Source organism: Aquarana catesbeiana, linkage group LG03, assembly GCF_042186555.1.
Source record: "Aquarana catesbeiana isolate 2022-GZ linkage group LG03, ASM4218655v1, whole genome shotgun sequence".
Lineage (NCBI taxonomy): Eukaryota > Metazoa > Chordata > Amphibia > Anura > Ranidae > Aquarana > Aquarana catesbeiana.
Genome location: NC_133326.1, coordinates 631585052 through 631611717, shown reverse-complemented (window position 1 = coordinate 631611717; position 26666 = coordinate 631585052). Strand labels below are relative to the sequence as shown.

General features: G+C 46.6%; 2 protein-coding genes across 6 annotated transcripts in view; one reads left to right on the top strand and one right to left on the bottom strand.

Moving 5' to 3' along the window:
• LOC141133225 (adhesion G protein-coupled receptor E3-like) overlaps window positions 1-26666 on the bottom strand; it is a 455441-nt gene that overhangs the window by 227792 nt on the left and 200983 nt on the right. The gene's annotated exons all lie outside the window — the stretch shown is intronic.
• LOC141133227 (E3 SUMO-protein ligase ZBED1-like) overlaps window positions 1-26666 on the top strand; it is a 227489-nt gene that overhangs the window by 35310 nt on the left and 165513 nt on the right. Inside the window, exons 1-3 of one of the 3 annotated variants that reach the window (XM_073622478.1) lie at window positions 15814-16500; window positions 16626-16733; window positions 25013-26545. The exons of 1 other annotated variant lie outside the window; for it this stretch is intronic. In XM_073622478.1, the coding sequence (XP_073478579.1) occupies window positions 25271-26545 (1275 nt within the window). In that variant the 5' untranslated portion in view covers window positions 15814-16500; window positions 16626-16733; window positions 25013-25270. Of the gene's footprint in view, window positions 1-15813; window positions 16501-16625; window positions 16734-25012; window positions 26546-26666 lie in introns of those variants that run through there. One more of the 3 variants, XM_073622477.1, reaches the window with a different exon arrangement.

Here is a 26666-nt window from a genome sequence, read left to right as displayed (position 1 = left end):
CACGAGGATGGTGAGCAGTGACAGTGCATGCATCAGTGACACTGTCCCCCTTGTCCACCTGTTGGAGCACACACTGCGTGGAATAATGGACAGGGCACTTGAGGCAGAACAGAGGCAGGAAGAGGAGGACTTCCTTAGCTCTCAAGGCCCCCTTTATCCAGACAGTGTTCCTGCGTGCCCGCCGATCACACAGGAAGAGGAGGAGGAGGAGGAGGAGGAAGATTGTGTCAGTATGGAGGTGGAGCCTGGCACTCAGCATCAGCAGCAGTCTTTAAGGGATCAGTCCCAAGAAACACATGGACTTGTACGTGGCTGGGAGGAGGTGGCTGCGGACCATGTCGTCCTTAGTGACCCAGAGGACTCTGGACCGAATGCCTCAGCAAACCTACGCTGCATGGCCTCCCTGATCCTGCAAAGCCTGCGTAAGGATCCTTGTATTCGTGGTATCAAGGAGAAGGACCAATACTGGCTGGCAACCCTCCTTGATCCACGTTACAAGGGTAAGGTTGCGGACCTTATCTTGCCATCGCAGAGGGAGCAGAGGATGAAACATCTTCGGGAGGCCTTGCAGAAAGGTCTGTGCAACGCGTTCCCAGAGACTGGGAGGTTACAAACTCCTGTTTCTGGACAACGTGTTGCTGAGGCTTCCGTCAGTCAAAGAAGGAGCGGTGGAGAAGGTGGCCATCTGACCGATGCGTTCAGACAATTTTTTGGTCCGCAGCCCCAAGGTATGATCAGTTCCAGCAACCATCGCCAGCGTCTGTTTTACATGGTGCAGGAATACCTTGGGGCAAGATCAGACTTGGACACCTTTCCCACCGAAAATCCTCTGCGTTACTGGGTCTTGAGGATGGATCACTGGCCAGAGCTTGCACAGTATGCAATTGAGCTACTGGCCTGTCCTGCATCCAGCGTTCTTTCGGAAAGCACATTCAGTGCTGCTGGAGGCGTGGTAACCAATCACAGGGTGCGTCTGTCCACCGACTCGGTCGATCGACTGACCTTCATAAAAATGAATCAGTCTTGGATCACCACCAGCTACCAAGCACCTGATGCTGATGTAACCAAATATTTTTTTTTGAAATCTCAGATCCCTTCAAAGACTGCCTATGCTGATGCTGAGTGACTATCCCTGAGTAATTATCCTCTTCCTCCTCAATCATCACGCTGATAGCTTGTAAGAACATTTTTGGTTCTGGGCGCCACCACCAGTGCCTAAGGCCCAATTTTTCTGCCCCTGTTTAACAGGGGCGTGTAATTACAATTTTTGATGCAATACTTTGCAGCAGGGCTCGTTCCTGCGTTCCAACTAGAGTGTCTGTGAGGGGTTGCAGTGTTGGGGCACCAGCACCAGTGTCTAAGGCCCAATTTTTCTGCCCCTGTTTAACAGGGGCGTGTAATTACAATTTTTGATGCAATACTTTGCAGCAGGGCTCGTTCCTGCGTTCCAACTAGAGTGTCTGTGAGGGGTTGCAGTGTTGTGGCACCAGCACCACCACCACCACCAAAGGCCCAATTTTTCTGCCCCTGTTCAACAGGTTCATGTAATTACAATTCTTGATCTAATATTTCACAGCAGGGCCCATTTCTGCACCCACCAAGAGCGAGTGAGGACTTACAGTGTTGTGGCACCAGCACCACCACCACCACCACCAAAGGCCCAGTTTTTCTGCCCCTGTTCAACAGGGGCATGTAATTACAATTCTTGATCTAATATTTCACAGCAGGGCCCTGTGAAGGCTTAAAGTGTTGTGGCCACAACAACACCTAAGGCCCAAATTTCTGCTCAGTATATAGGGCAGGCCCCTACTTTCAAACATCTAACTTACAAACGACTCCTACTTGCAAACGGAAGGAGACAACAGGAAGTGGGATGAAATCTACCCCTAGGAAGGGAAATTCTCTCCTGTAAGAGTTATTATGGGAAAAACATTTCTCCTTTCCACTGATGCTTTCCAATCCTTGTTCCACAAAAAACCCCAAATTCTCAAAAAGCATTTGTCATTGGGACAAAAAGTGAGGTGAAATCTTCTAAAGAGGAGGAAAGACAGCAAAACAAATGTCACAGGGGTGATAACCCTTCCCTATGTTTTCCAAAAAGCTTAAAAAAGATTTTTTGGCTGGAGCTAAACACATTAAAAATGTACCCGTTCAAAATGACAAACAGATTCTACTTAACAACAAACCTACAGTCCCTGTCTTGTTTGCACCGCCTGTATACTGCTGTTCAGAGTATATAGGGCCTGGTGGCCCCACACCTTTCCTTATTTTAATTTGGGTGCGGGGTTCCCCTTAATATCCATACAAGACCCAAAGGGCCTGGTAATGGACTGGGGGGTACCCATGGTGTTTGTCTCACTGATTTTCATCCATATTGCCAGGATCAGACATTACATTAAACCCGCAAGCAGTTTTAAATGAGATTTTTTCCTTTAAAAATGACATTTGGTGCAGGGACTGTTCTAAACACGGGAAACACGCACCACTTTTCAGGCATACTATAGACACCCCCCGGGTACGATATTTAAAGGAATATTTCACTTTTTTTTTTTTTACTTTAAGCATCATTAAAATCACTGCTCCCGAAAAAACGGCCGTTTTTAAAAGTTTTTTTTGCATTGATACATGTCCCCTGGGGTGGGACCCGGGTCCCCAAACCCTTTTTAGGACAATACCATGCAAATTGGCCTTTAAAATGAGCACTTTTGATTTCGAACGTTCGAGTCCCATAGACGTCAATGGGGTTCTAACGTTCGTGCGAACTTTCGGTCCATTCGTAGGTTCTGGTGCGAACCGACTTGGGGGGTGTTCGGCTCATCCCTAGTTTTTATTAGCACAAACATTATGCTTGTGCAAAAAAATATTTATCAGGGCTGTTCCTTCCTAGTTTTACATATTTTATCTTTTGTATGTAGTATTTCACTTGTATACTGCATTGCACTATTTGCCTAATCTAATGATCCTACTTCATGCAGCAGTTGTTTGTTCCGTTTTTCTTTCTACTAAAAAGTGGAGGAAATGTCTGCTTTAACATAGAACTAAACTATCACAAAATAATACTTATAAGGGCGTTGTAAGTAAAACAGAATATTTTGTTCATACTTTCTCTCCTGGCAATGTGCATATCTAGAAGACCTGTGGATATGTGTTTGCTCCAGGGTCTGTGTACCATCAGAGTATTACCGCTGTGACTATGAGAGAATGTGCTAGAGAAATGTGCATCGGCGCAGTTGGGAAAAAGGTAACAACAGTCTGAATTATGTTGAAAAGTGTTGTCACTCTGGGAAAAAAAGTTCTTATCAAAACATCTTGCTGATAGGAAATTCAGCTTCATTAAAAATTGTCTTTTACAACTGGATGCCAAACTATCACAAATATTTATTACATCAATCCACACATACAACTCAAGAAAGACTAACTACTGACCTCTGAACTCGCATTGCTTACTCCTAGCCTCCCCGAAATCTGCATTATTTATCACTGGCCCATGAACCTTATTGGGGAGATTTACTAAAACTGGAGCACTCAGAATCTGGTACAGCTATGCATGGTAGCTAGTCAGCTTCTAACATCAGCTTGATCATTTAAGCTTTGACAATAAAACCTGGAAGCCGATTGGTTTCTATGCAGACCTGCACCAGATTTTTGCACTCTAGTTTTAGTAATTACCGATTACTGACCCCTGGGCAAGAATGTTCCTCAAAGGGTGGGATTTTAATGGACCATAAACAGTTGTTGGACTAGTAAAAATTACAAATGTATTCATAACACATAAAATACATGATAAACAGATATGATAAAATCAGACACATGATAAAAGGAACAGCACAGGACCAGAAGCAGGAAGAGTCCAATGTGTTTCGACATACACAGTGAAATTCTTCTTCAGGGACAATGGGCTGAAGAATTCCAGATATGTAAATTTAATCTATAATTATAAAGCACATACAATTATAAACATAATCAGAGTACAATAAATTCATACAATAATCATATATGAAAAAGAAAAAAGAAGAAAAGAAACAAACAATAGTACATAAGCTGAACATACTGACCCTATGTTATAATGATTCGACCAAAAGAGATTATAATTCAAAGGATAAGAAAACTGGACCCCCACAGTTGCGCCAGGCAAGCAAGACAGAAGGAAGGTGGAGATTGTCAGACAGAACCCCCATAGCAGGACGCAAACTCCTAAAAGGGGGCCAGGGTGCTTAAAGGACCAATGCAATATATTCTATAACCCCAAAGGATCTGGATGAATGAAGGTAATTAATCAATTGGTTACTACAAGGTATGTATAAAATGGGTAGCAAAGAACATTATATATATATTAGTCCTAAGCATACCTAATCTCACGGGGTATGGGAAGTCACTAGATACAGGGATGGTGTAAAAAATACTCGTACAAGGTGCCGGGTCAGTTTGAAATATGAAGCAGAAGGCTGTAGTGGGACTGCCAAATTTGTATCCATTCACATTGATTGAAAGGGTGTGGCTGTGATGACGTCACAGGGCAATCCTCCAATAGAGCGCTCCTGGATGGGCCCCCCTGAGCTGGCGGCACACCGCGCAGCGCCGCTGATCCAGGTGTAAACAATCTTGGTCATCCCGGGAATGAACGGTGCCCACGAATGGTAACAACATCTGCCCACTGACGCAAGTATGGGTCCCATGGCAACCAGGAAACATTCCCGTGATGCCAGACCCTAGAGATGCCAGCGTCACTGCCCAAAGGGGCGGTGAGCATGGCCTACCTGCACCAGAAGGGAGGAGGTGACCCAAACAGGGGAGGTGTTGAGGGAGACCTCACTGACAAGGGAGCATGCGCAATGTGGACGATATGAGAGACTTCCAATCAGCCATATGGAAACTACTAATGATTGATAGAGTCCAAAAAACATACATATTGTCATTAATTAAGAAACATAGGACATATAGGATGCAGAACACCCCAATGATCAGAGCTAAAAAAGAAAGAAGGAAGAAAAGAAAAAAGAAAAGAAATGAAATGGGAGAGAAAGGAAAGTAGTTGGAAAAATAGAGAGGGAATACTCACAAATGGGATCAATATGGAAGAGCCATATACACCTAAAAGTGCATTGGCATGTTGACAACATAGCATCATAATATACAGCATAATAGTGCATCAATGTATGTGGTGTGAAGGGCATAACCACAAAAACAAAGGCCACGGAGAGGCAGAGTGGAATATGATTCACAAGGTTGGGGCCAGAAACAAAAGGATAGACCCAATAGAGTTCAGGTCCCCCAGAGACAAATTCCTCCTGAAAAGGAGGTGGCATTTAATCTAAAAATCCAACGCTGTTTGCGTTGCAGAAGTATTTTTTTTCCAGTCCCCGCCCCTCAGTCCTGGATGCACTCTATCCAAAATCAGAAATTTAACATGTGGGAAGCTACCATCATGGAATTGTGTAACATATCGCTCCAGTGGCAGATCTGGGTTGCATGCTTGCATACTAATTACTGGTATATGGCGGTATGCTCTCTGACAAAATTCCATTTACTTCTTGCCCACGTAAAAGCAACTGCAATCGTATTGCAACAGATAAACAACGCTTTGCATTTTGCAGTTTGTGAAATTCTTGGGTGTAAATTTAACTCTATTTGGAAGGGTTGGATGACTGCCAGTGTCCATATATTGACAATAGGCGCATCCCCGCATCTGAAAGTGTCTGGCCTTTTGCAGGGATCTTTGGTACCTCCTCTAAACTCACTAGAGACCAGTTTATCTCTCAGAGATCTGGCTCTCCGAAAGGTGAATGCCGGATGTTCTGGCACCAGTGATCCTGCTAGAGGACGTTGCCAGAACGTGCCAATATTTCTGAACAATATGTTTGAATTGTTCCTGTTGATTGGAAAATCGGGTGAAGATTCTGATTGATTCATGTCCGATTTCTGAATTTTTGGTTTATATATCAATTATATATTATATATTATATATCAATTCCTGCCTGGTTTTTGTGGTTGCTCTTTTAACGGCTCTTTTGAGGCATTTGTGGGAATGCCCAGGTGCTCGAAGTCTGTGTCTGAGTTTACCCGCTTCTTCTTTGAATGTGACGTCATTGGAACAATTGCTTCTAATGCAGAAATACTGGCCAAAAGGAATAGATTTGACCAGATTGCAGGGATGAAAGCTGCTAGCATGTAAAATGCCATTACCAGCGGTAGGCTTTCTGTATAGACTACTTGATAAGAGACCATCCTCATCTTTGTGTATTTGTACATCCAGAAACTCAATTTTGTCTGTATCACGAGACATGTGAAAAGGGAGGTTGAATGTATTAAAATTGAGCTTCTGCACAGAAGTCTGTAACAGCTCAATGGGGCCACTCCAAACCATGAGAATATCGTCAATAAAGCAAAACCAGGACCATCTGATCAAATGTAACGGAATGTCCCGCGCTCCGCTTGAGTGCTTCCGTCAGTATATTAAGCTCTGGAATATGAGATCAGTGGATCTGGCTAAGTTACCGCAAAAACTAGGCAGGACCAGTTTTGGAGTGAACTAGAATAAGAATTCTTTATTTGAACAAGTACAAAGGCTTTTATACACTTGAGAAGGAGGTTCCCCCCTCCTGATCAGATTACCCTAACAATACAAACTGTCACCAGAAACATAAATTAACATGAGCTAATCAACTAGTCATTTAACCCGCCTAGGTGACTCAGAGGTCTGACCTTTCAGGTCAGCCTTACCATCTGCTAGCTCAGAAGTCACAATACACATTATAATACGTAAAAACACAGAACACCTTCAGATAATAGCAGGAGCCCCCAGTAGCAGACGGACCGCTTCCTACATTAAAGACCATGCATTCCACATTTAAGCAATGCTTTGATTAATCAGGGATTGCAGACAGCATGGCAACAGTCTACAAAGTTCATACAAGGTTCCATCATTTTGCTACAGTGGAATTAATGTATCATAGATTTCTTGAGGGATATTGTTGATAAATATTACTGTCCCATTTGCTCGGTCACCCTGTGCCCCTAATAGACACAGGGTGTCAGGGCTGGGCTCAGCCCTACCTTCTCAGAGCAGTCCGCTCAGCTGTTGGTTAATTGCCAGCTCTAATCTTTCCACAGTGACTCACCTGGTGATCATATCCTGCTCGTCAGTCCTGCTGGCTGCTTAAAGAGGAGTTCCCATTTAAAAAAAAAAAAAAATTAAAAGTTCGCAGCTACAAATACTGCAGCTGCTGACTTTTAATCGGACACTTTTCTGTCCCAGGGTCCAGCGATGTGGGGGATCGAAGCCCCACTCGTCTCCCCCTCCGTTCGGCGGTGCCGGGCTGTGGCTTCACAGCCGGGCACCCACTGCGCATGTGCGAGCGGTGCCGCGCATCGTGATTGGCCTCTCAGTCGTCCGGGACCTGTAATGGATCCCAGATGATTGAGAAGAGGGAGGGAGCAGAGCTGAGCCCTTCCTGTGCCGAGGGGAAGTGATGTCACCAGCCCAGGCACTGAAAGAGGCAGACTACGAGGGACCCCCTAGCAACAGGCATTTAGAGGCGAGTAAAAAAAAAGTTTTCAAATGTTTTTTTTAGGCACATTCATGTATTATTTTTTTTGGGTGGAACACCACTTTAAGCTGCTCAGTTCAGATCCTCTCTGCCTTTGCCTGGTCAACGCATCAAGAGACTCTCTCCTGTGTACCTGTTGAAGACTTGCTTGGCTGATGTCCCTTCTGGTTCCTGATTCTGCTTGCTATTCCACTACGATGATTCTCTGGTTTCCCGATTTCCTGGCCTGCCCTGAAGTATGCTGATCTCTGCCTCCCTGATGTCCTGGCTTGTCTGACTATCCGTTTCGATTACCAAACTCTAGCAATGATTTGACTACATTGCTCTGTTTACCTTTCACTATTATTAATATTAAACAAGTGTGATTTTGACTGCACTTCTGTCTCAGTCTGATTCATGGTTTCTGACAGTAGGCGAAGGCCATGAATTCAGAATATGCAGTTAATCTACCTGTTGGTAATATTTTTTCCAGATTGGATGAGCAGGATCACCGCATGCATCAGTTTTCCATAGCGTTACAGATGCTCCTGAGTCGCATGGCTCACCTGGAATCTCCCACTGTGGCTGCTCCGGTACAACCTGTGTTGCAGGCCATCCCTGCTGCTTCTCCAATGTCTGTGCAGGCAACCGCCTTGAGTATTACCTCTATAAGAGGTATGTCTGGTTCCACTCCATTTCTCCAGTGATTTGGGGGCAATCCAGTTCAATGCAGAGGGTTTCTCAACCAGGTTGAGATATACTTTTACATGCTGCCCCAGGCGTTTCTCACGGACAGCAGCAAAGTAGGGTTTGTGATATCTTTGCTTTCTGAGAGAGCCTTTGCCTGGGCTAACCCTCTATGGGAGATGCAAAAACTCGCTGTCCTGAGTTATCCAGAATTTGTGGCTTCCTTCAAAAGGGTATTTGACGTTCCTGCATGCACCGCTTCTGCTGCCAAGAGCCTCATGTCTATCAGAGTATGTGAACTGTTGTCGATTACACCATTGAATTCCGTACTCTGGCAGCAGAAGTTGCTTGGAACAATGAGACCCTCGTGGCTGCCTTCTCTCATGGTCTCTCGGATACCATCAAAGATGAAATAGCAGCCCGAGATATACCTACTGAGCTGGAGAAGTTGATCACGTTTGCCATCCTTATTTACTACAGACTCAGAGAAAGACACTCTTTTAAAGGAGCACTTGTGGAAGCCTCCTGTACATTTGTCTCCGAGCTTTGCAGTCCCACCCTTGCCTCCCTCACCTCCCATGCCTCCTGGTACCAAGTCGGTCAGTGAAGTGGAACCCATGCAGTTGGGCTTCACACGTCTCTCTGCGGATGAGAGAACCCTTAGGAGGAGGGAGAGACTGTGCCTTTATTGTGGCTGGGCAGGTCACTTTTTGAAGTCTTGTCCTACCCGTCCAGGGAACGCCCAAACCTTGAGGCCTGTAGAGGACAGACCTTAGGTGGCGTGGTTTCGTCCCCAGCTTTTTCTGGAGACGTACCCTTTCTTGGTCTGAGTCATCCATCGAGATACATGCTCTAATCGACTCTGGGGCTGCAGGCCTGTTCATTGATGCTGCCTTTGTATCGAAGCACTCGATTCTGCTGCAGCTTCGTGCCACTCCACTTGCCATTGAGGTTCTTGATGGGAGACCTCTACAGCCTGTCCATGTGACTCATGAGATTGGCTCTGTTGTCCATGGACGTAGGGGCTCTTCACCATGACATAATCAATTTCCAAGTCATTTCCTCACCTAAGTTTCCGGTGGTTATTGGTTATCCTTGGTTACAGAGGCACAACCCCTCTTTTGATTGGCTTCATGCTGAGGTTCTCTACTGGTCACAACAATGCAGCAAGACATGTTTCCAGAATGTGGCTAAGGTCCTATGCACCTCTTCACTTTCCTGCCGGAGGAGTACTGAGAGTTTAGCGATGTCTTTGACAATGGTCAAGCTGGTAGTTTGTCTCCACACCGGTCGTATGATTGTGCAATTGACCTTTAACCTGGTGCCATACCCCCTCATGGCTGGGCTTACCCTTTGTCAGTCTCGGAGGACAAGGCCATGGAGGAGTATGTTGCAGATGCACTTTCTCGAGGAATAATCCGCAAATCCTCATCTCCTGCTGGTGCTGGTATCTTCTTTGTGAAGAAGAAGAGTGGTGAACTGAGGCCTTGTATTGATTATAGGAGTCTCAATCATTTCACAATTAAAAATGCTTAAGCAATTCCATTGATCACCGAGTTATTTGACCGCCTCAAGGGAGCAACGGTTTCCACAAAGCTTGATTTGAGAAGGGCATACAATCTCATAAGGATCAAGGAGGGCGATGAATGGAAAATTGCGTTTAATACCAGAACAGGCCATTATGAGTACCTCGTAATGCCATTTGGCCTTTGCAACGCTCTGGTAGTTTTCCAGGAATTTATCAACGATGTCCTCCGAGATTTGTTGCAGCTATGTGTGCTGGTTTATCGCGACCATATCCTCATTTTTCCAAGTCCATGGAGAGCCACCACACATATGTCTGTCGTGTGCTTCAGAAGCTGAGAGAGAACAATCTCTATTGTAAATTGGAGAAGTGCGAGTTCCATCGTGAACAGGTTAAATTCCTGGGTTATGTAATTTCCACTGCCGGTATTTCGATGGACCCAGAGAAACTTTCAGCAGTCCTACAGTGGCCCCGACCCATGGGTATACATCCTCTGCAATGCTTTCTTGGCTTTGCCAATTATTATCGAGAGTTTATTTGTAACTTCTCATCTCTGGTCAAGCCCCTGACTGATATGACCAGAAAGGACGGTAACCCACAGAGTTGGTCTCCGGAGTCTATTAAGGCCTTTGAGAGTCTCAAGGCTGCCTTCGTTTCTGCTCCTGTGTTGGCACATCCTGATCCTACGTTACCCTTTATCCTTGAGGTTGATGCCTCTGAGACTGGAGACGGCGCCCTTCAATGTCCTACCTCTGAGAGCGCTATGCATCCTTGTGGCTACTTTTTCAAGAAATTGTCACCTGCGGAATGCAATTACGAGATTGGGGACAGAGTTGTTAGCAATCATTTTAGCCCTGAAAGAATGGAGACATCTCCTCAAAAGGTACCACTGTGCCAGTTCTCATTCTTACTGACCATAAGAATCTCACATTCTTGTGTGAGGCTAAACGCCTCTCTCCCAGAAGGGTGCGATGGGCTCTTTTCTTGTGAAGTTTCAATTACATGCAAGGACTGACGCTTTGTCGCGACAATTTTCCTCCACTTCCATGATGGAATCGGTTCCTGTTCCTGTGATTCCTCCTGATCGTATTCTGGCTACGGTTCGCACCAGTCTCTCTTCTCTTTTGGGTGACAAAATTCTTGCCACTCAGATCCATGCTCCTCCTGAGAAACCTTGTGACGGCTGCTTTGTTCCTGAGAGTCTCCGTACTGCCGTGCTCCAGACTTACCATTCTCTCAAGGCTGCCGGCCACCCAGGGAAGAATCAACTCTTCTGGTGGCCTAGTTTACGTGCTGATGTAGCCGCCTTCACAGCTGCTTGTTCCGTGTGTGCTCAGAGTAAGACACCACAACACCTTCCAGTGGGTCTCCTACAAACCATACCCAATGGAGAGAGGCCTTGGACCCACCTGTCTATGGATTTCATTGTGGAGTTACCTAACTCTCAAGGCAACACAGTTATCCTTATGGGGGATGATCGGTTCTCGAAAAGGTCTCATTGTATTCCACTTAAGAAGTTGCCCACATCTAAGGAACTGGCTTCCATTTTTGCACGGGAGATCTTTCGCTTACATGGGCTACCCAAGGTGATCATCTCGGACAGAGGTAGTCAGTTTGTGTCCTGGTGAGCCTTTTGTGCACAGTTAGCTTTCTTTCTCCTCTGCGTATCACGCGCAGTTCAATGCCGCGCACACACGATCGCACATTCCGACAACAAAATCTATGTTTTTTTTCCGACGGATGTTGGCTCAAACTTGTCTTGCATACACACGGTCACACAAATCTTGTCGGAAATTCTGAACGTCAAGAACGCGGTGACGTACAACACGTATGACGGCACTAGAAAAGGGAAGTTCAATAGCCAGTGCGCCACCCTTTGGGCTCCTTCTGCTAATCTCATGTTAGTAGAAGTTTGGTGAGAGACGATTCGCACTTTAAAGCCTCATGCTTTTCTAATCGTTACTGCTCTTCAGTTTGTGCTTGTGGGTTTGTATCTGGTTTTCAGTTCGTGTAGTCAGTTCGCATTTGTTTTTCAGTGCATATTATTATAGTACGTATTTGATTCCCAGTGTGTTCTTGTTCGCTCGTTTCTGATTTTCAGCTCGCTCTTCTCAGGGCTTTCTGATTTTCAGTGCATTCTGTTAGTTCGTTCTGACTAGCCGACCATTTTGAAGCCATGTTGCAGGTACGTACTCGTCGTAGAGTTCGTGCTGTGCAGGGGCTTGGTGTTGGGGTTCTTACTTTGACCCAAGCCCAGTCCATGAACAGGGTGAGGAGGAGTTCATGGACGAAGAATTGGTTACTCCAGCGCGACCAATCCTCTCATATGCCTTTGTTGCAGGAGATCCTGAAATCATCAGGATTATTCTCACGGAATTATCTCCGGATGACTGACCCCGTTTTTCACCATTTGGTTGCTTTGCTGTCCCCTTATATAAGCAGGCAGGACACCTGCATGTGGCAAGCCATCACTCCCGAGCAGAGGCTAGTTGCCACGTTGCAGTGCTTGGCGACAGGGAGAAGTCTGCAGGACATTACGTTCTCAATAGGAATCTCCCCCCAGGCTCTGGGGATCATTATTCCAGAGACCTGTTCTGCCATCATTCAGGTCCTGCAGAAGGACTATATTAGGGTAAGTTTTTTCCTTTAACATCACATTCTATGTATTTAATGTTTGCTAATGTATTTATTTCATAATTCCCTAATTACCATGATTGTAATATGCTGTGAATGTCCCCTTTTTTCTCATGCACACTTGAATTTTTTAAACTTCCTTTTTGTCCTTCATGCATGTTTGCCTTCACTAACCTCCCCAGCATGCTATCCTGGGCCCATACACACCTAGCCTAGTCACTTCACAATGTATTTTGTCAGCTCCATAGTAGGGATGAGCCAAACACCCCCCGGTTCGGTTCGCGGGCAGAACATGCGAACAGACCATAAATTTGTGCGAACACGCGAACCCCGTTAAAGTCTATGGGACTCGAACGTGAAAAAAACAAAAGTGCTAATTTTAAAGGCTAATATGCAAGTTATTGTCAAAAAAAGTGTTTGGGGACCCGGGTCCTGCCCCAGGGGACATGTATCAATGCAAAAAAAAGTTTTAAAAACAGCTGTTTTTTCAGGAGCAGTGATTTTAATAATGCTTAAAGTGAACCAATAAAGTGTAATATTCCTTTAAATATCGTTCCTGGGGGGTGTCTATAGTATGCTTGTAAAGTGGCGCATTTTTCCTGTGTTTAGAACAGTCCCTAAACAAAATGACATTTCTAAAGGACTAAAAGTAATTTGAAACTGCTTGCGGCTCTAATGTAATGTTGCCACCCCCCCAGCCCATTACCAGGCCCTTTGGGTCTGGCATGGATATTAAGGTGAACCTGCACCCAAATTAAAAAAAAAAGGTGTGGGGCCCCCAGGCCCTATATACTCTTAACAGCAGAAGTATACAGGCAGTTCTCGGGTTACAAACAAGATAGGGACTGTAGGTTTGTTGTTAAGTTTAATCCAGGCATGTCCAAAGTCCGGCCCGCGGGCCAATCGCGGCCCGCGGTCCGGTTTCGGACGGCCCGCCTGGTAATTTTGACATATATATCTTTTGTGGCCCCCAACGAATCCCCGAGCGCCGGGGGCCATAAAAGATAGATATGCTGGCTGCCTTGGAGGGGGCGGGACAAGCGCCGTACAGGATACAGGAGAATTTCCTGTTTACACGGCGTCCTGTGTAAAAGGAAGTCCCGTCTCCTGCGCTGCCATTGGACAATTGTTTTGTCCATCATAGGAGGCGGGACTTTCAATTAAAGAGGCCGCCGTGTAAACAGGAATTTCTCCTGTATATCTGTTGGCGCTCGTCCCGCCCCCTCCCTGTCTCCTCCAAGGCTGCAGATGGACATGAATCAGGCTGCACTGACAGCAATGGTGAGTCTGCATTCATGTCAATGTGGTGGGGGCTGCCGTATTTATGTCAATGTGGTGGGGGCTGCATTCATGTCAATGTGGGGGCTGCATTCATGTGAATGTGGTGGGGGCTGCATTCATGTCAATGTGGGGGCTGCATTCATGTGAATGTGGTGGGGGCTGCATTCATGTCAATACGGTGGGGGCTGCATTCATGTCAATACGGTGGGGGCTGCATTCATGTGAATGTGGTGGGGGCTGCATTCATGTCAATACGGTGGGGGCTGCATTCATGTGAATGTGGTGGGGGCTGCATTCATGTCAATACGGTGGGGGCTGCATTCATGTCAATACGGTGGGGGCTGCATTCATGTGAATGTGGTGGGGGCTGCATTCATGTCAATGTGGGGGCTGCATTCATGTGAATGTGGTGGGGGCTGCATTCATGTCAATGTGGGGGCTGCATTCATGTGAATGTGGTGGGGGCTGCATTCATGTCAATACGGTGGGGGCTGCATTCATGTCAATACGGTGGGGGCTGCATTCATGTGAATGTGGTGGGGGCTGCATTCATGTCAATACGGTGGGGGCTGCATTCATGTCAATACGGTGGGGGCTGCATTCATGTCAATACGGTGGTGGCTGCATTCATGTCAATACGGTGGGGGCTGCATTCATGTCAATACGGTGGGGGCTGCATTCATGTGAATGTGGTGGGGGCTGCATTCATGTCAATACGGTGGGGGCTGCATTCATGTCAATACGGTGGGGGCTGCATTCATGTCAATACGGTGGGGGCTGCATTCATGTCAATACGGTGGGGGCTGCATTCATGTGAATGTGGTGGGGGCTGCATTCATGTCAATACGGTGGGGGCTGCATTCATGTCAATACGGTGGGGGCTGCATTCATGTCAATACGGTGGGGGCTGCATTCATGTCAATACGGTGGGGGCTGCATTCATGTCAATACGGTGGGGGCTGCATTCATGTCAATACGGTGGGGGCTGCATTCATGTCAATACGGTGGGGGCTGCATTCATGTCAATACGGTGGGGGCTGCATTCATGTCAATGTGGTGGGGGCTGCATTCATGTCAATACGGTGGGGGCTGCATTCATGTCAATACGGTGGGGGCTGCATTCATGTCAATACGGTGGGGGCTGCATTCATGTCAATACGGTGGGGGCTGCATTCATGTGAATGTGGTGGGGGCTGCATTCATGTCAATACGGTGGGGGCTGCATTCATGTCAATACGGTGGGGGCTGCATTCATGTCAATACGGTGGGGGCTGCATTCATGTTAATGTGGTGGGGGCTGCATTCATGTTAATGTGGTGGGGGCTGCATTCATGTCAATACGGTGGGGGCTGCATTCATGTCAATACGGTGGGGGCTGCATTCATGTCAATACAGTGGGGGCCACATTCATGGCAATGGAGTGGGGGCCGCAGATGGGCACTGATTAGGCTGCATTGATGGGCACTGACCCTTATTTTGCTTCACAGTTCTTTATTTAAAATTTAAGATTTTTTTTCCTGAAACTTCATTTTTAAAGTGAAGGTGCGTGTTATAAGCAGATTAAATCCGGTATATCCAAATAACACGCCCAAGCTCATCTATTCACCACACACAGCACAAAGGCAAGAGAATTCTTGTTGGGCCGTGTATTAGTGCTCGGATGGACACACTTAGACCAAATTTTAATGGTTTAAGAATGTCAGGCAAAATGGTCGGCCCTCAAGCATGTTCTATTCATCAAATCTGGCCCTCTTGGAAAAAAGATTGGACACCCCTGGTTTAATCTGTTTGTAATTTGGAACAGGTACATTTTGTAGGTGTAGCTCCAGCCAAAAAATCTATTTTTAAGCTTTTTGGATAACATACGGAAGGGTTATCATCACCCCTGTAACGTTTGTTTTGCTGTCTGTGCCCCTGTTCAGAAGATTTCACCTCACTTTCTGTCCCAATGACAATTGGATTTAGAAAATTTTGGGTTATTGGGGAAACAAGGATTGGTGATAAAGCATCAGTGGAGACACCTTTTTCCCATATTAACTCTTACAGGGGAGAATTTCCCTTCCTAGGGGTATATTTCCTCTCACTTCCTGTTATCTCCCTCCATTTGTAAGTAGGAGTCGTTTGTAAGTCGGATGTTTGAAAATAGGGGACCGCCTGTATATTAGGGCTGTTTAAATTAATCGCCGAATCGATGCATCGGCATTCGACCGTCCATGATTCGGCATTGATGCTGTAGCTTTAAGGCATCGATTATGGAGGATGACGTCATCCTTGCGCCGTGCCCTGCCTCCGAAAGCAGCCGAAGCTTTCAAGCCATGCCGAGTGGAACCGAAAGCAGCCAAAGCTTTTGGGCCGTTTTCTCCCGCCTCCCGCTGACGTCATCCCCCTTTGTTGCGGCTCAGAGAGAGGAGACTGCAGCAACAGCAAGTGTCCGTCCAACCTCCTCCGAGTCCCGGACTCCTGGTCCCCCCAGAGCTTTCCTTTCCTACCAGTGGGCTCCCGCTAATTGTGTGCAGTGAGTAAATACTGCACAGTGAGCAACACAGTCAGGCTGTAGTGTTACGGACACTACAGAGGGGAGAGGGAGACCGGCCTCGTTCACTGCTCAGGGGACACAGGACTGGGAGAGACCTGAGCTAGCCAGGCCACGCTGATTTTGTCCTAGTGACTGACTGTGTCCTGTCCTCACAGTCCAGGCAGCAGCAGGAGAGCAAGAGACCAGCAGTGAGTGCCAGTCGATGCCAGACAGACAGACAGACACAGTGCCACACTGTCAGTGTCTGCCACTGCTCAGCAGCTCAGCTCAGTCAGTAGTACAGTAGTACCACCATCATCATAATTAATCAGGTAGGTAACTGACTCACTGACTGTGTCATGTCAGTGTCACTACTATCACACACACACACACACACACAGTTTGAAATTAATGAAGAAGTACACTCACTAAACTTGTTATTCTGTCCACTCCTCAGACTCCAGTCCTCCACACTCGCAGGCAGCGCAGCAGTAGGAAAGGAGAAAAGAGAGACCCGCTCCAGCAGTGAGTGCCACTGCTCAGCTCGTCATCGTCATCATCACAGGTAGGTAACCCACTGTATCTCTGATGCATTGCATTGTGTGGAGTGGAGTGAAGTGAATGTCTGTCATTGTAAAAAAAATGCAAATGCCAAATTTATGAATGTAAAATGTAATAATAAATGTTAATAATGATGGTGCACTGCTTGCCTTGCCATTCTGTATTCCTAAACATTAACCCCTTTGCGCTGAGCGGATGCATTTGCGGCCTCGGCTTTAAGGCGTTATACCGGAATGATGCCCACAGCTGCCCTGCTGCAGGCATCATCCCGGTACCATTTTTTACAGCGGGCGCTGCCATCGGCTTTCCCATGGATAACAACCAAAGTGGCTAAAAGCCGCAGGAGCGGGAATACATAAGAAAAAAAAATTAAATAATTTTAAAATCTCACCGTAGCAAAGAAAACGCATATATGAAGTTGGCTCGGCAAGTTGCACCCGGGCCGCATAATACGGTGCTCAAATCCCATGTGAGGTATTGCTGGGATCGTCAGAGCAAGAGCAATAATTATAATTCTAGCACTAGACCTCCTCTGTAACTCTAACCTGTGGTAACCGTTATTTTTTTAAAAAGTGTCGCCTTTGGATATTTTTAGGTACCGTAGTTTGTCACCATTCTACGAGTGTGAGCAATTTTAAAATATGACATGTTTGTTATTTATTTACTCAGTGTAACATCATATTTCAAATTATACCAAAAAATTTAGGCTAACTTAAGCTTTGCTGTTTTGTTTTTTTAAAATTCATGAAACTTTGTTTTTTTTTATTCCCCAAAAAGTTGCATTTAAAAGACCGCTGCACAATAAATTAAATACAGTGTGACATAAAATATTGCAACAATCGCCATTTTATTCTCTAGATTCTCTGCTAAAAAATATATATAATGTTTCGGGTTTTTTTAAGTAATGTTCTATCAAAAAATATGTATTTTGACCTTTTAAAAAACACCAAATGTCAGAGAAATAGGCTTAGTCATGATAGGGTTAAAGAAAGTGAGTTTAAGTGACCATGACCAATGCTTTTGCCAATGCCATTTAATTAATTACGGTTTATGTAGTTCTATCTCTAATCTACTGAATGTTCAATGTCTTGTCTAGGGATGAGCCGAACACCCCCCGGTTCGGTTCGCACCAGAACCTGCGAACGGACCGAAAGTTCGCACGAACGTTAGAACCCCATTGACGTCTATGGGACTCGAACGTTCGAAATCAAAAGTGCTCATTTTAAAGGCCAATTTGCATGGTATTGTCCTAAAAAGGGTTTGGGGACCCGGGTCCTACCCCAGGGGACATGTATCAATGCAAAAAAACTTTTAAAAACGTCCGTTTTTTCGGGAGCAGTGATTTTAATGATACTTAAAGTAAAAAAAAAAAGTGAAATATTCCTTTAAATTTCGTACCTGGGGGGTGTCTATAGTATGCCTGTAAAGTGGCGTGTGTTTCCCGTGTTTAGAACAGTCCCTGCACCAAATGTCATTTTTAAAGGAAAAAATCTCATTTAAAACTGCTTGCGGGTTTAATGTAATGTCTGGTCCTGGCAATATGGATGAAAATCAGTGAGACAAACACCATGGGTACCCCCCAGTCCATTACCAGGCCCTTTGGGTCTTGTATGGATATTAAGGGGAACCCTGCACCCAAATTAAAATAAGGAAAGGTGTGGGGCCACCAGGCCCTATATACTCTGAACAGCAGTATACAGGCGGTGCAAACAAGACAGGGACTGTAGGTTTGTTGTTAAGTAGAATCTGTTTGTCATTTTGAACGGGTACATTTTTAACGTGTTTAGCTCCAGCCAAAAAATCTTTTTTAAGCTTTTTGGAAAACATAGGGAAGGGTTATCACCCCTGTGACATTTGTTTTGCTGTCTTTCCTCCTCTTTGGAAGATTTTACCTCACTTTTTGTCCCAATGACAAATGCTTTTTGAGAATTTGGGGTTTTTTGTGGAACAAGGATTGGAAAGCATCAGTGGAAAGGAGAAATGTTTTTCCCATATTAACTCTTACAGGAGAGAATTTCTCTTCCTAGGAGTAGATTTCATCTCACTTCCTGTTGTCTCCTTCCGTTTGCAAGTAGGAGTCATTTGTAAGTTAGATGTTTGAAAGTAGGGGCCTGCCCTATATACTCAGCAGAAATTTGGGCCTTAGGTGTTGTTGTGGCCACAACACTTTAAGCCTTCACAGGGCCCTGCTGTGAAATATTAGATCAAGAATTGTAATTACATGCCCCTGTTGAACAGGGGCAGAAAAACTGGGCCTTTGGTGGTGGTGGTGGTGGTGCTGGTGCCACAACACTGTAAGTCCTCACTCGCTCTTGGTGGGTGCAGAAATGGGCCCTGCTGTGAAATATTAGATCAAGAATTGTAATTACATGCCCCTGTTGAACAGGGGCAGAAAAATTGGGCCTTTGGTGGTGGTGGTGGTGCTGGTGCCACAACACTGCAACCCCTCACAGACACTCTAGTTGGAACGCAGGAACGAGCCCTGCTGCAAAGTATTGCATCAAAAATTGTAATTACACGCCCCTGTTAAACAGGGGCAGAAAAATTGGGCCTTAAGCACTGGTGCTGGTGCCACAACACTGCAGCCCCTCACAGACACTCTAGTTGGAACGCAGGAACGAGCCCTGCTGCAAAGTATTGCATCAAAAATTGTAATTACACGCCCCTGTTAAACAGGGGCAAAAAAATTGGGCCTTAGGCACTGGTGGTGGCACCCAGAACCAAAAATGTTCTTACAAGCTATCAGCGTGATGATTGAGGAGGAAGAGGATAATTACTCAGGGATAGTCACTCAGCATCAGCATAGGCAGTCTTTGAAGGGATCTGAGATTTCAAAAAAATTATTCGGTTACATCAGCATCAGGTGCTTGGTAGCTGGTGGTGATCCAAGACTGATTCATTTTTATGAAGGTCAGTCGATCGACCGAGTCGGTGGACAGACGCACCCTGTGATCAGTTACCACGCCTCCAGCAGCAATGAATGTGCGTTCCGAAAGAACGCTGGATGCAGGACAGGCCAGTAGCTCAATTGCATACTGTGCAAGCTCTGGCCAGTGATCCATCCTCAAGACCCAGTAACCCAGAGGATTTTCGGTGGGAAAGGTGTCCAAGTCTGATCTTGCCCCTAGGTATTCCTGCACCATGTAAAACAGACGCTGGCGATGGTTGCTGGAACCGATCATACCTTGGGGCTGCGGACCAAAAAATTGTCTGAACGCATCGGTCAGACGGCCACCTTCTCCACCGCTCCTTCTTTGACTGACGGAAGCCTCAGCAACACGTTGTCCAGAAACAGGAGTTTGTAACTTCCCAGTCTCTGGGAACGCGTTGCACAGACCTTTCTGCAAGGCCTCCCGAAGATGTTTCATCCTCTGCTCCCTCTGCGATGGCAAGATAAGGTCCGCAACCTTACCCTTGTAACGTGGATCAAGGAGGGTTGCCAGCCAGTATTGGTCCTTCTCCTTGATACCACAAATACGAGGATCCTTACGCAGGCTTTGCAGGATCAGGGAGGCCATGCAGCGTAGGTTTGCTGAGGTATTCGGTCTGGAGTCCTCTGGGTCACTAAGGACGACATGGTCCGCAGCCACCTCCTCCCAGCCACGTACAAGTCCATGTGTTTCTTGGGACCGATCCCTTAAAGACTGCTGCTGATGCTGAGTGCCAGGCTCCACCTCCATACTGACACAATCTTCCTCCTCCTCCTCCTCCTCCTCGTCCTCTTCCTGTGTGATCGGCGGGCACGCAGGAACACTGTCTGGATAAAGGGGGCCTTGAGAGCTAAGGAAGTCCTCCTCTTCCTGCCTCTGTTCTGCCTCAAGTGCCCTGTCCAATATTCCACGCAGCGTGTGCTCCAACAGGTGGACAAGGGGGACAGTGTCACTGATGCATGCACTGTCACTGCTCACCATCCTCGTGGCCTCCTTAATGGTGACAGGACAGTGCATGCATCCCTGATCATGGCCCACTGGCGTGGGGAAAAAAAAACAAGCTCCCCTGACCCTGTCCTGGTGCCATAGTCGCACAGGTACTCATTGATGGCCCTCTGCTGCGTGTGCAGCTGCTGCAGCATGGCCAACGTTGAGTTCCACCTGGTGGGCATGTCACAGATTAGGCGGTTCTTGGGCAGGTTAAACTCCTTTTGGAGGTCCGTCAGCCGAGCACTGGCATTATATGACCGGCGGAAATGCACACAGACTTTCCTGGCCTGCCTCAGGACATCCTGTAAGCCCGGGTACCTGCCCAAGAACCGCTGCACCACCAAGTTAAGGACGTGAGCCAAACAGGGCACATGGGTCATTTGTCCCTGTCGGAGGGCAGAGAGGAGGTTGGTGCCATTGTCGCAAACCACCATTCCTGCCTTAAGTTGGCGTGGCGTCAACCACCTCTGAACCTGCCCCTGCAGAGCTGACAGAACCTCTGCCCCAGTGTGGCTCCTGTCCCCCAAGCACACCAGCTCAAGCACCGCATGGCATCTTTTGGCCTGCGTACTTGCGTAGCCCCTTGAACAGCTACGGAGCACCGCTGGTTCCGAGGACAAAGCACAGGAAGAGGCCATGGAGGAAGAAGAAGAGGAGGGGGTGGAGGAGAGAGGTGTGTCACAATCATTAGCATTTTGGAGGCGTGGTGGCGGAACAACCTCCAACACTACTGCACCTTGTCCTGCATCCTTCCCAGCTGCCAGCAGAGTCACCCAATGCGCCGTGAAACTTAGGTAACGTCCCTGTCCATGCCTGCTGGACCATGAGTCAGCGGTAATATGCACCTTACCGCTGACCGCCCTGTCCAGCGAGGCATGGACATTGCCTTCCACATGCCGGTAGAGAGCCGGAATCGCCTTCCGTGAGAAAAAGTGGCATTTGGGTACCTGCCACTGAGGAACCGCACATTCCACAAACTCACGGAAGGGGGCAGAGTCTACCAACTGAAAAGGCAGCAGTTGAAGTGCTAGCAATTTTGCCAAGCTAGCATTCAACCGCTGGGCATGTGGATGGCTGGGAGCAAACTTCTTTTGGCGGTGCAGCAGCTGGGGCAGGGAAATTTGCCTGGTACAATCTGATGTCGGTGTACCAAAAGCAGATTTCCCACAAGTACTTGGCTGTGACACACCTAATTCTACACCTTCATTCCTCTCAGTGCAGGTCTCAGAGAGGACTGAAGGTATAGTGGGGTTGGAAATCTCAGCTGATGAGGAGCAAGGAGAGGTCCTCTTTGTTCTTTGGTGTGGGTCTTTTAGATACGCTTGCCAACGAACTGCATGGCAGGTCAACATATGTCTGGTCAAGCATGTGGTACCCAAGCGGGAGATGTTTTGGCCACGCGAGATACGCTTGAGACATATGTTGCAAATAGCAGCGGTGCGATCTGATGCACTCATCTCAAAAAAGCCCACACCAAAGAACTTTTTGAATAACGCGCAGAGACTGCAGCGCCCTGCACATGTGGAGCTTTGGGGTGTGATGCAGTCAATGTGCTGCCCTTAGGCTGGCCCCTGGAGGGCATCCTGCCTCGTTGGTGATGTGCCGCCTCCTCCTCCTCTCTCCTATCAGGCACCCACGTTGAGTCAGTGACCTCATCATCCCCTCCCTCCTCATCACTGGAGCAAACCTGGCAGTATGCTGCAGCAGGGGGAGCATGACTGCCAGATTGCTGTCCTTCTTGGGCACCCCCTCTGTCCGTGCTCATGTTACTGCCTTCATCGTGCTCAGTATCATCATCAGAGCCTTCCAAACGCTGGGCATCCTCCTGGAGCATGTACCCAACACTGTGGTCAAACAGTTCGAGGGACTCCTCAGGAGGACATGGTGGGGCTAGGGAAGGAGTCACTGATGACATTGAGCCGAGGGAAGAGGCCGCTGCTTTGCCAGACAAAGTACCCTGGGCATGGGTGAGAGAGGATGAGGAGGATGAGGACGGCTTGGTCATCCACTCGACCAAGTCTTCCGCATGTTGCGTCTCAACACGGCCAGCTGCCGAAAAAAAGGCCAAGCGTGTCCCACGGCCACGTGCTGATGAGGATGCACCGTCTCCACGACCAGCACTAGACACAGAGCCTGCTTGCCCTCTCTTATTGGCTTGTGACTGTCTACTTCTCCTTCTTGGCCTTCCAGACATACTAATGGCCTGTAGCTGCACTAAGCTGGGATATATATATATATATATATATATATATATATATATATATATACTGATACTGCAGCTAGCAAAATCAACTGCCTGCCTGTAGTATGAGAACACCACCAACCTTCTACAGGTAACTTTAGTTGAACACTGTGCAGAGCTCGCAAAAAACTTGTAGCTTTTTTAGCTGCCTGCGGTAGTGATAGGATCAGGAAAACACCACCGACCTTCTACAGGTAGCTTTAGGTGAACACTGTGCAGAGCTCGCAAAAAAATAACTTGTAGGTTTAGCTGAACACTGTGAGGTGGACGCACCACACTAACTTGTAGTTTTAGCTGAACACTGTGAGCAGGACGCACAGCACTAACTTGTAGTTTTAGCTGAACACTGTGAGCAGGACGCACTGCACTAACTTGTAGCTTTAGATGAACACTGTGCAGAGGTCTCACTACACCAACTTGTAGGTTTAGCTGAACACTGTGAGCAGGACGCACAGCACTAACTTGTATTTTTAGCTGAACACTGTGAGCAGGACGCACAGCACTAACTTGTAGTTTTAGCTGAACACTGTGAGCAGGACGCACTGCACTAACTTGTAGCTTTAGATGAACACTGTGCAGAGGTCTCACTACACCAACTTGTAGGTTTAGCTGAACACTGTGAGCAGGACGCACTGCACTAACTTGTAGCTATAGATGAACACTGTGCAGAGGTCTCACTACACCAACTTGTAGGTTTAGCTGAACAGTGTGAGCAGGACGCACTGCACTAACTGTAAATAGTCTAGCTGCCTGACTGTGGTACTAATAGGATCAAAAGAACACCAGTAATTTTCTTCAGGTAGCTGTATATACTGTAACAAGACAAGCCTGCCTGTCAGTAGGAAGATAACAGGAACGGATCTAGCTGAACACTGTGAGCAGGACGCACTGCACTAACTGTAAATAGTCTAGCTGCCTGACTGTGGTACTAATAGGATCAAAAGAACACCAGCAATTTTCTTCAGGTAACTGTAAATACTGTAACAAGACAAGCCTGCCTGTCAGTAGGAAGATAACAGGAACGGATCTAGCTAAACTGAATACAGTGTATATATATATATATATATATGCAACACCTGGGATGCATATATATACACAATACACTGTAAGTGCAGCTAAACTGACTGACTGTTCTGCCTAATCTATCTAACTCAAATCAAATGTCACTGTCTGTCTCTCTCTCTCTCTCAATGAACGCCGGAACACACACTACACAGGGCCACCGTGCAGGCGGCCTTATATAGTGTGGGGCGTGTACTAAATCCCCTGAGCCATAATTGGCCAAAGCCTCCTTGGCTTTGGCCAATTACGGCTCTCTGTTCAGACGGCGCTGTGATTGGCCAAGCATGCGGGTCATAGTGCATGCTTGGCCAATCATCAGCCAGCAATGCACTGCGATGCCGCAGTGAATTATGGGCCGTGACGCGCCACACAAATTTGGCGCGAACGGCCCATATCATTCGCAATTCGGCGAACAGACGATGTTCGAGTCGAACATGGGTTCGACTTGAACCCAAAGCTCATCCCTAGTCTTGTCTTAGTGATTGATCACAACTTCATTGATACCTTTTGTATGATGTATGGTTTTGCTCATCACTGCCCCACACATGCTCCTGCAGTGCACGTGTGGGGCACAGGGGCAGTGATGAGCAAAACCATAATAATACACAAACAAGATAACTAAAGAAGACAATGAATACATAAAACTAGAAATAATGAAATGGCATACATTGTCATTTGGGGGGGGGGGGATGTTGGCGGGACAGGGACATATATTGTTTGTAGCTGTTTGTGATGTGTTCAATGACCATTGACCAATGACTAGTGCAGTGCCAGTTGATGTCTGACCATGGCGGCCGGCTAGCAGTAGCACAGATCACAGATAAGATGAGGGCACATTTTTAACACATAGATAGTTACTAGTAGCATGATAGCAACTAAGTGCGACTGCAATGCGAGTAGCTAGTGACGGCGTGTGGGGTAGAATAAGGATTTTGTGGCAACTATTTGTTTAACATTATCAAATACAATTACATACACTTGTTACTTTTCTGGTGATCTCGTGACAGGCTTTAGGTTTAATCACTTATTTTTTTTTTCTTCTTCTTTTAATACTGACAGAGTTTGTAGACAACATTCTCGTCATCACCCCTGTCACAATTACATGGCATGCTACTGCTAGACTAGTAAAAATGGCAGAAGGAGATCAAAAAGACCGAGAGATAAAAAAATGCACCTAGCTTTTTAAAAGCAAACATCTGGGCACATCTTGGCTTTTATGAACATGAACAAACAAGTGGGAAGCACGAATTGGACAAGTCATACGCCGTGTGTAAAGCCTGTCACACAAAAATTAAATATCTAGGGAATACTACTAATATGAGAAACCACGCTAGCCGTTTTCACTCAGAGATGCTAACACCTGCCACCACCACCACCAATGCCGCCAAGTCAATAGACCCAGCTCAGCCAAGAATTGATGCAATACTCTCAACTTTGCCGCCCAACTCTGAAAAGGGGAAGAGAATAACAAAAGCTGTGGCAGCTTTCATAGCTAAGGACCTGCGCCCTTACTCTGTTGTGGAGAACACTGGGTTTCACTACCTGTTGAAGACGATAGAGCCGCGTTACAAGATCCCATTACGAAGTCACTTTACAGAAAACATTATACCTGCACTCTACCACGAAACTAAAGCTCAGATAATTGCGTCAATGAGCCAAGCAAGTCGAGTCGCAATAACGTGTGATTCATGGACTTCAGTCACGACGGAGTCTTATGTTACAATAACAGCACATTATGTTAAGGAGTGGAAGATCTTGTCGCATGTGCTGCAAACGAGAGCCATTTATGAGTCTCACACAGGTGCTCATCTGGCAGAGCTACTGTCTCGTGTTGTGGAAGAATGGCAACTGTCCGATAAATCTGTAGTGCTTGTGACCGACAACGCGTCAAACATGATTGCTGCAGCTCAAGTTGGGAAATTCCCCCATGTGAAATGCTTCGCCCATACACTAAACCTTGCATCCCAGCGAGCGCTGAAAGTGGCCACACTCTCCAGGCTTCTTGGCAGAGTGCGATGGATATCCACATTCTTTCACCACAGCACTAGAGCAAGCCACTGTCTAAAAGAGAAACAGAAATGTCTTGGCCTGAAGAATCATAAGCTGATAACTGATGTGCCAACAAGATGGAACAGCACATATGACATGGTCGAGAGGTTCTTAGAACAACAACCTGCAGTCTGTGCCACCTTGCTGTCTCCAGAAGTCAGAAGACAAGAGCCTGATCTCTGCACTCTCAACGAAACAGATGTGTCAAATGCAGAGGATGCTGTGCATGCGTTAAAGCCAATGAAGGATGCAACCATGCTGATGTCAGAAGAGCGCAATCCAACAGTTTCTCTCATTGCCCCTCTAAATGCACAACTCCTCCAGAGCATGACAGACACCATGGGAGACACACCCATGATCCATGAGATCAAGAATGCTATCAGAACAGATCTTCAGAAGAGGTACAGAATTGAGGCAGAGAAGACGATCCTTCATACAGCCTCTGCACTGGATCCTCGCTTTAAGGGACTACCTTTTATCCTCACAGAGGAGGAGAGATTGGAGATATACAAAGGAGTGACTGAGGAGGCTGCATCCTTGGACGTAATTCAATTAATTTAAATTTCATCATGTTTCTTGAAACGAACTGTAACTGGTAGCTAGTTACAGCTTGCTACATACTAGTGTAAGCCACGCTTCTGAATCTGATGCGGTGCAGGAACTG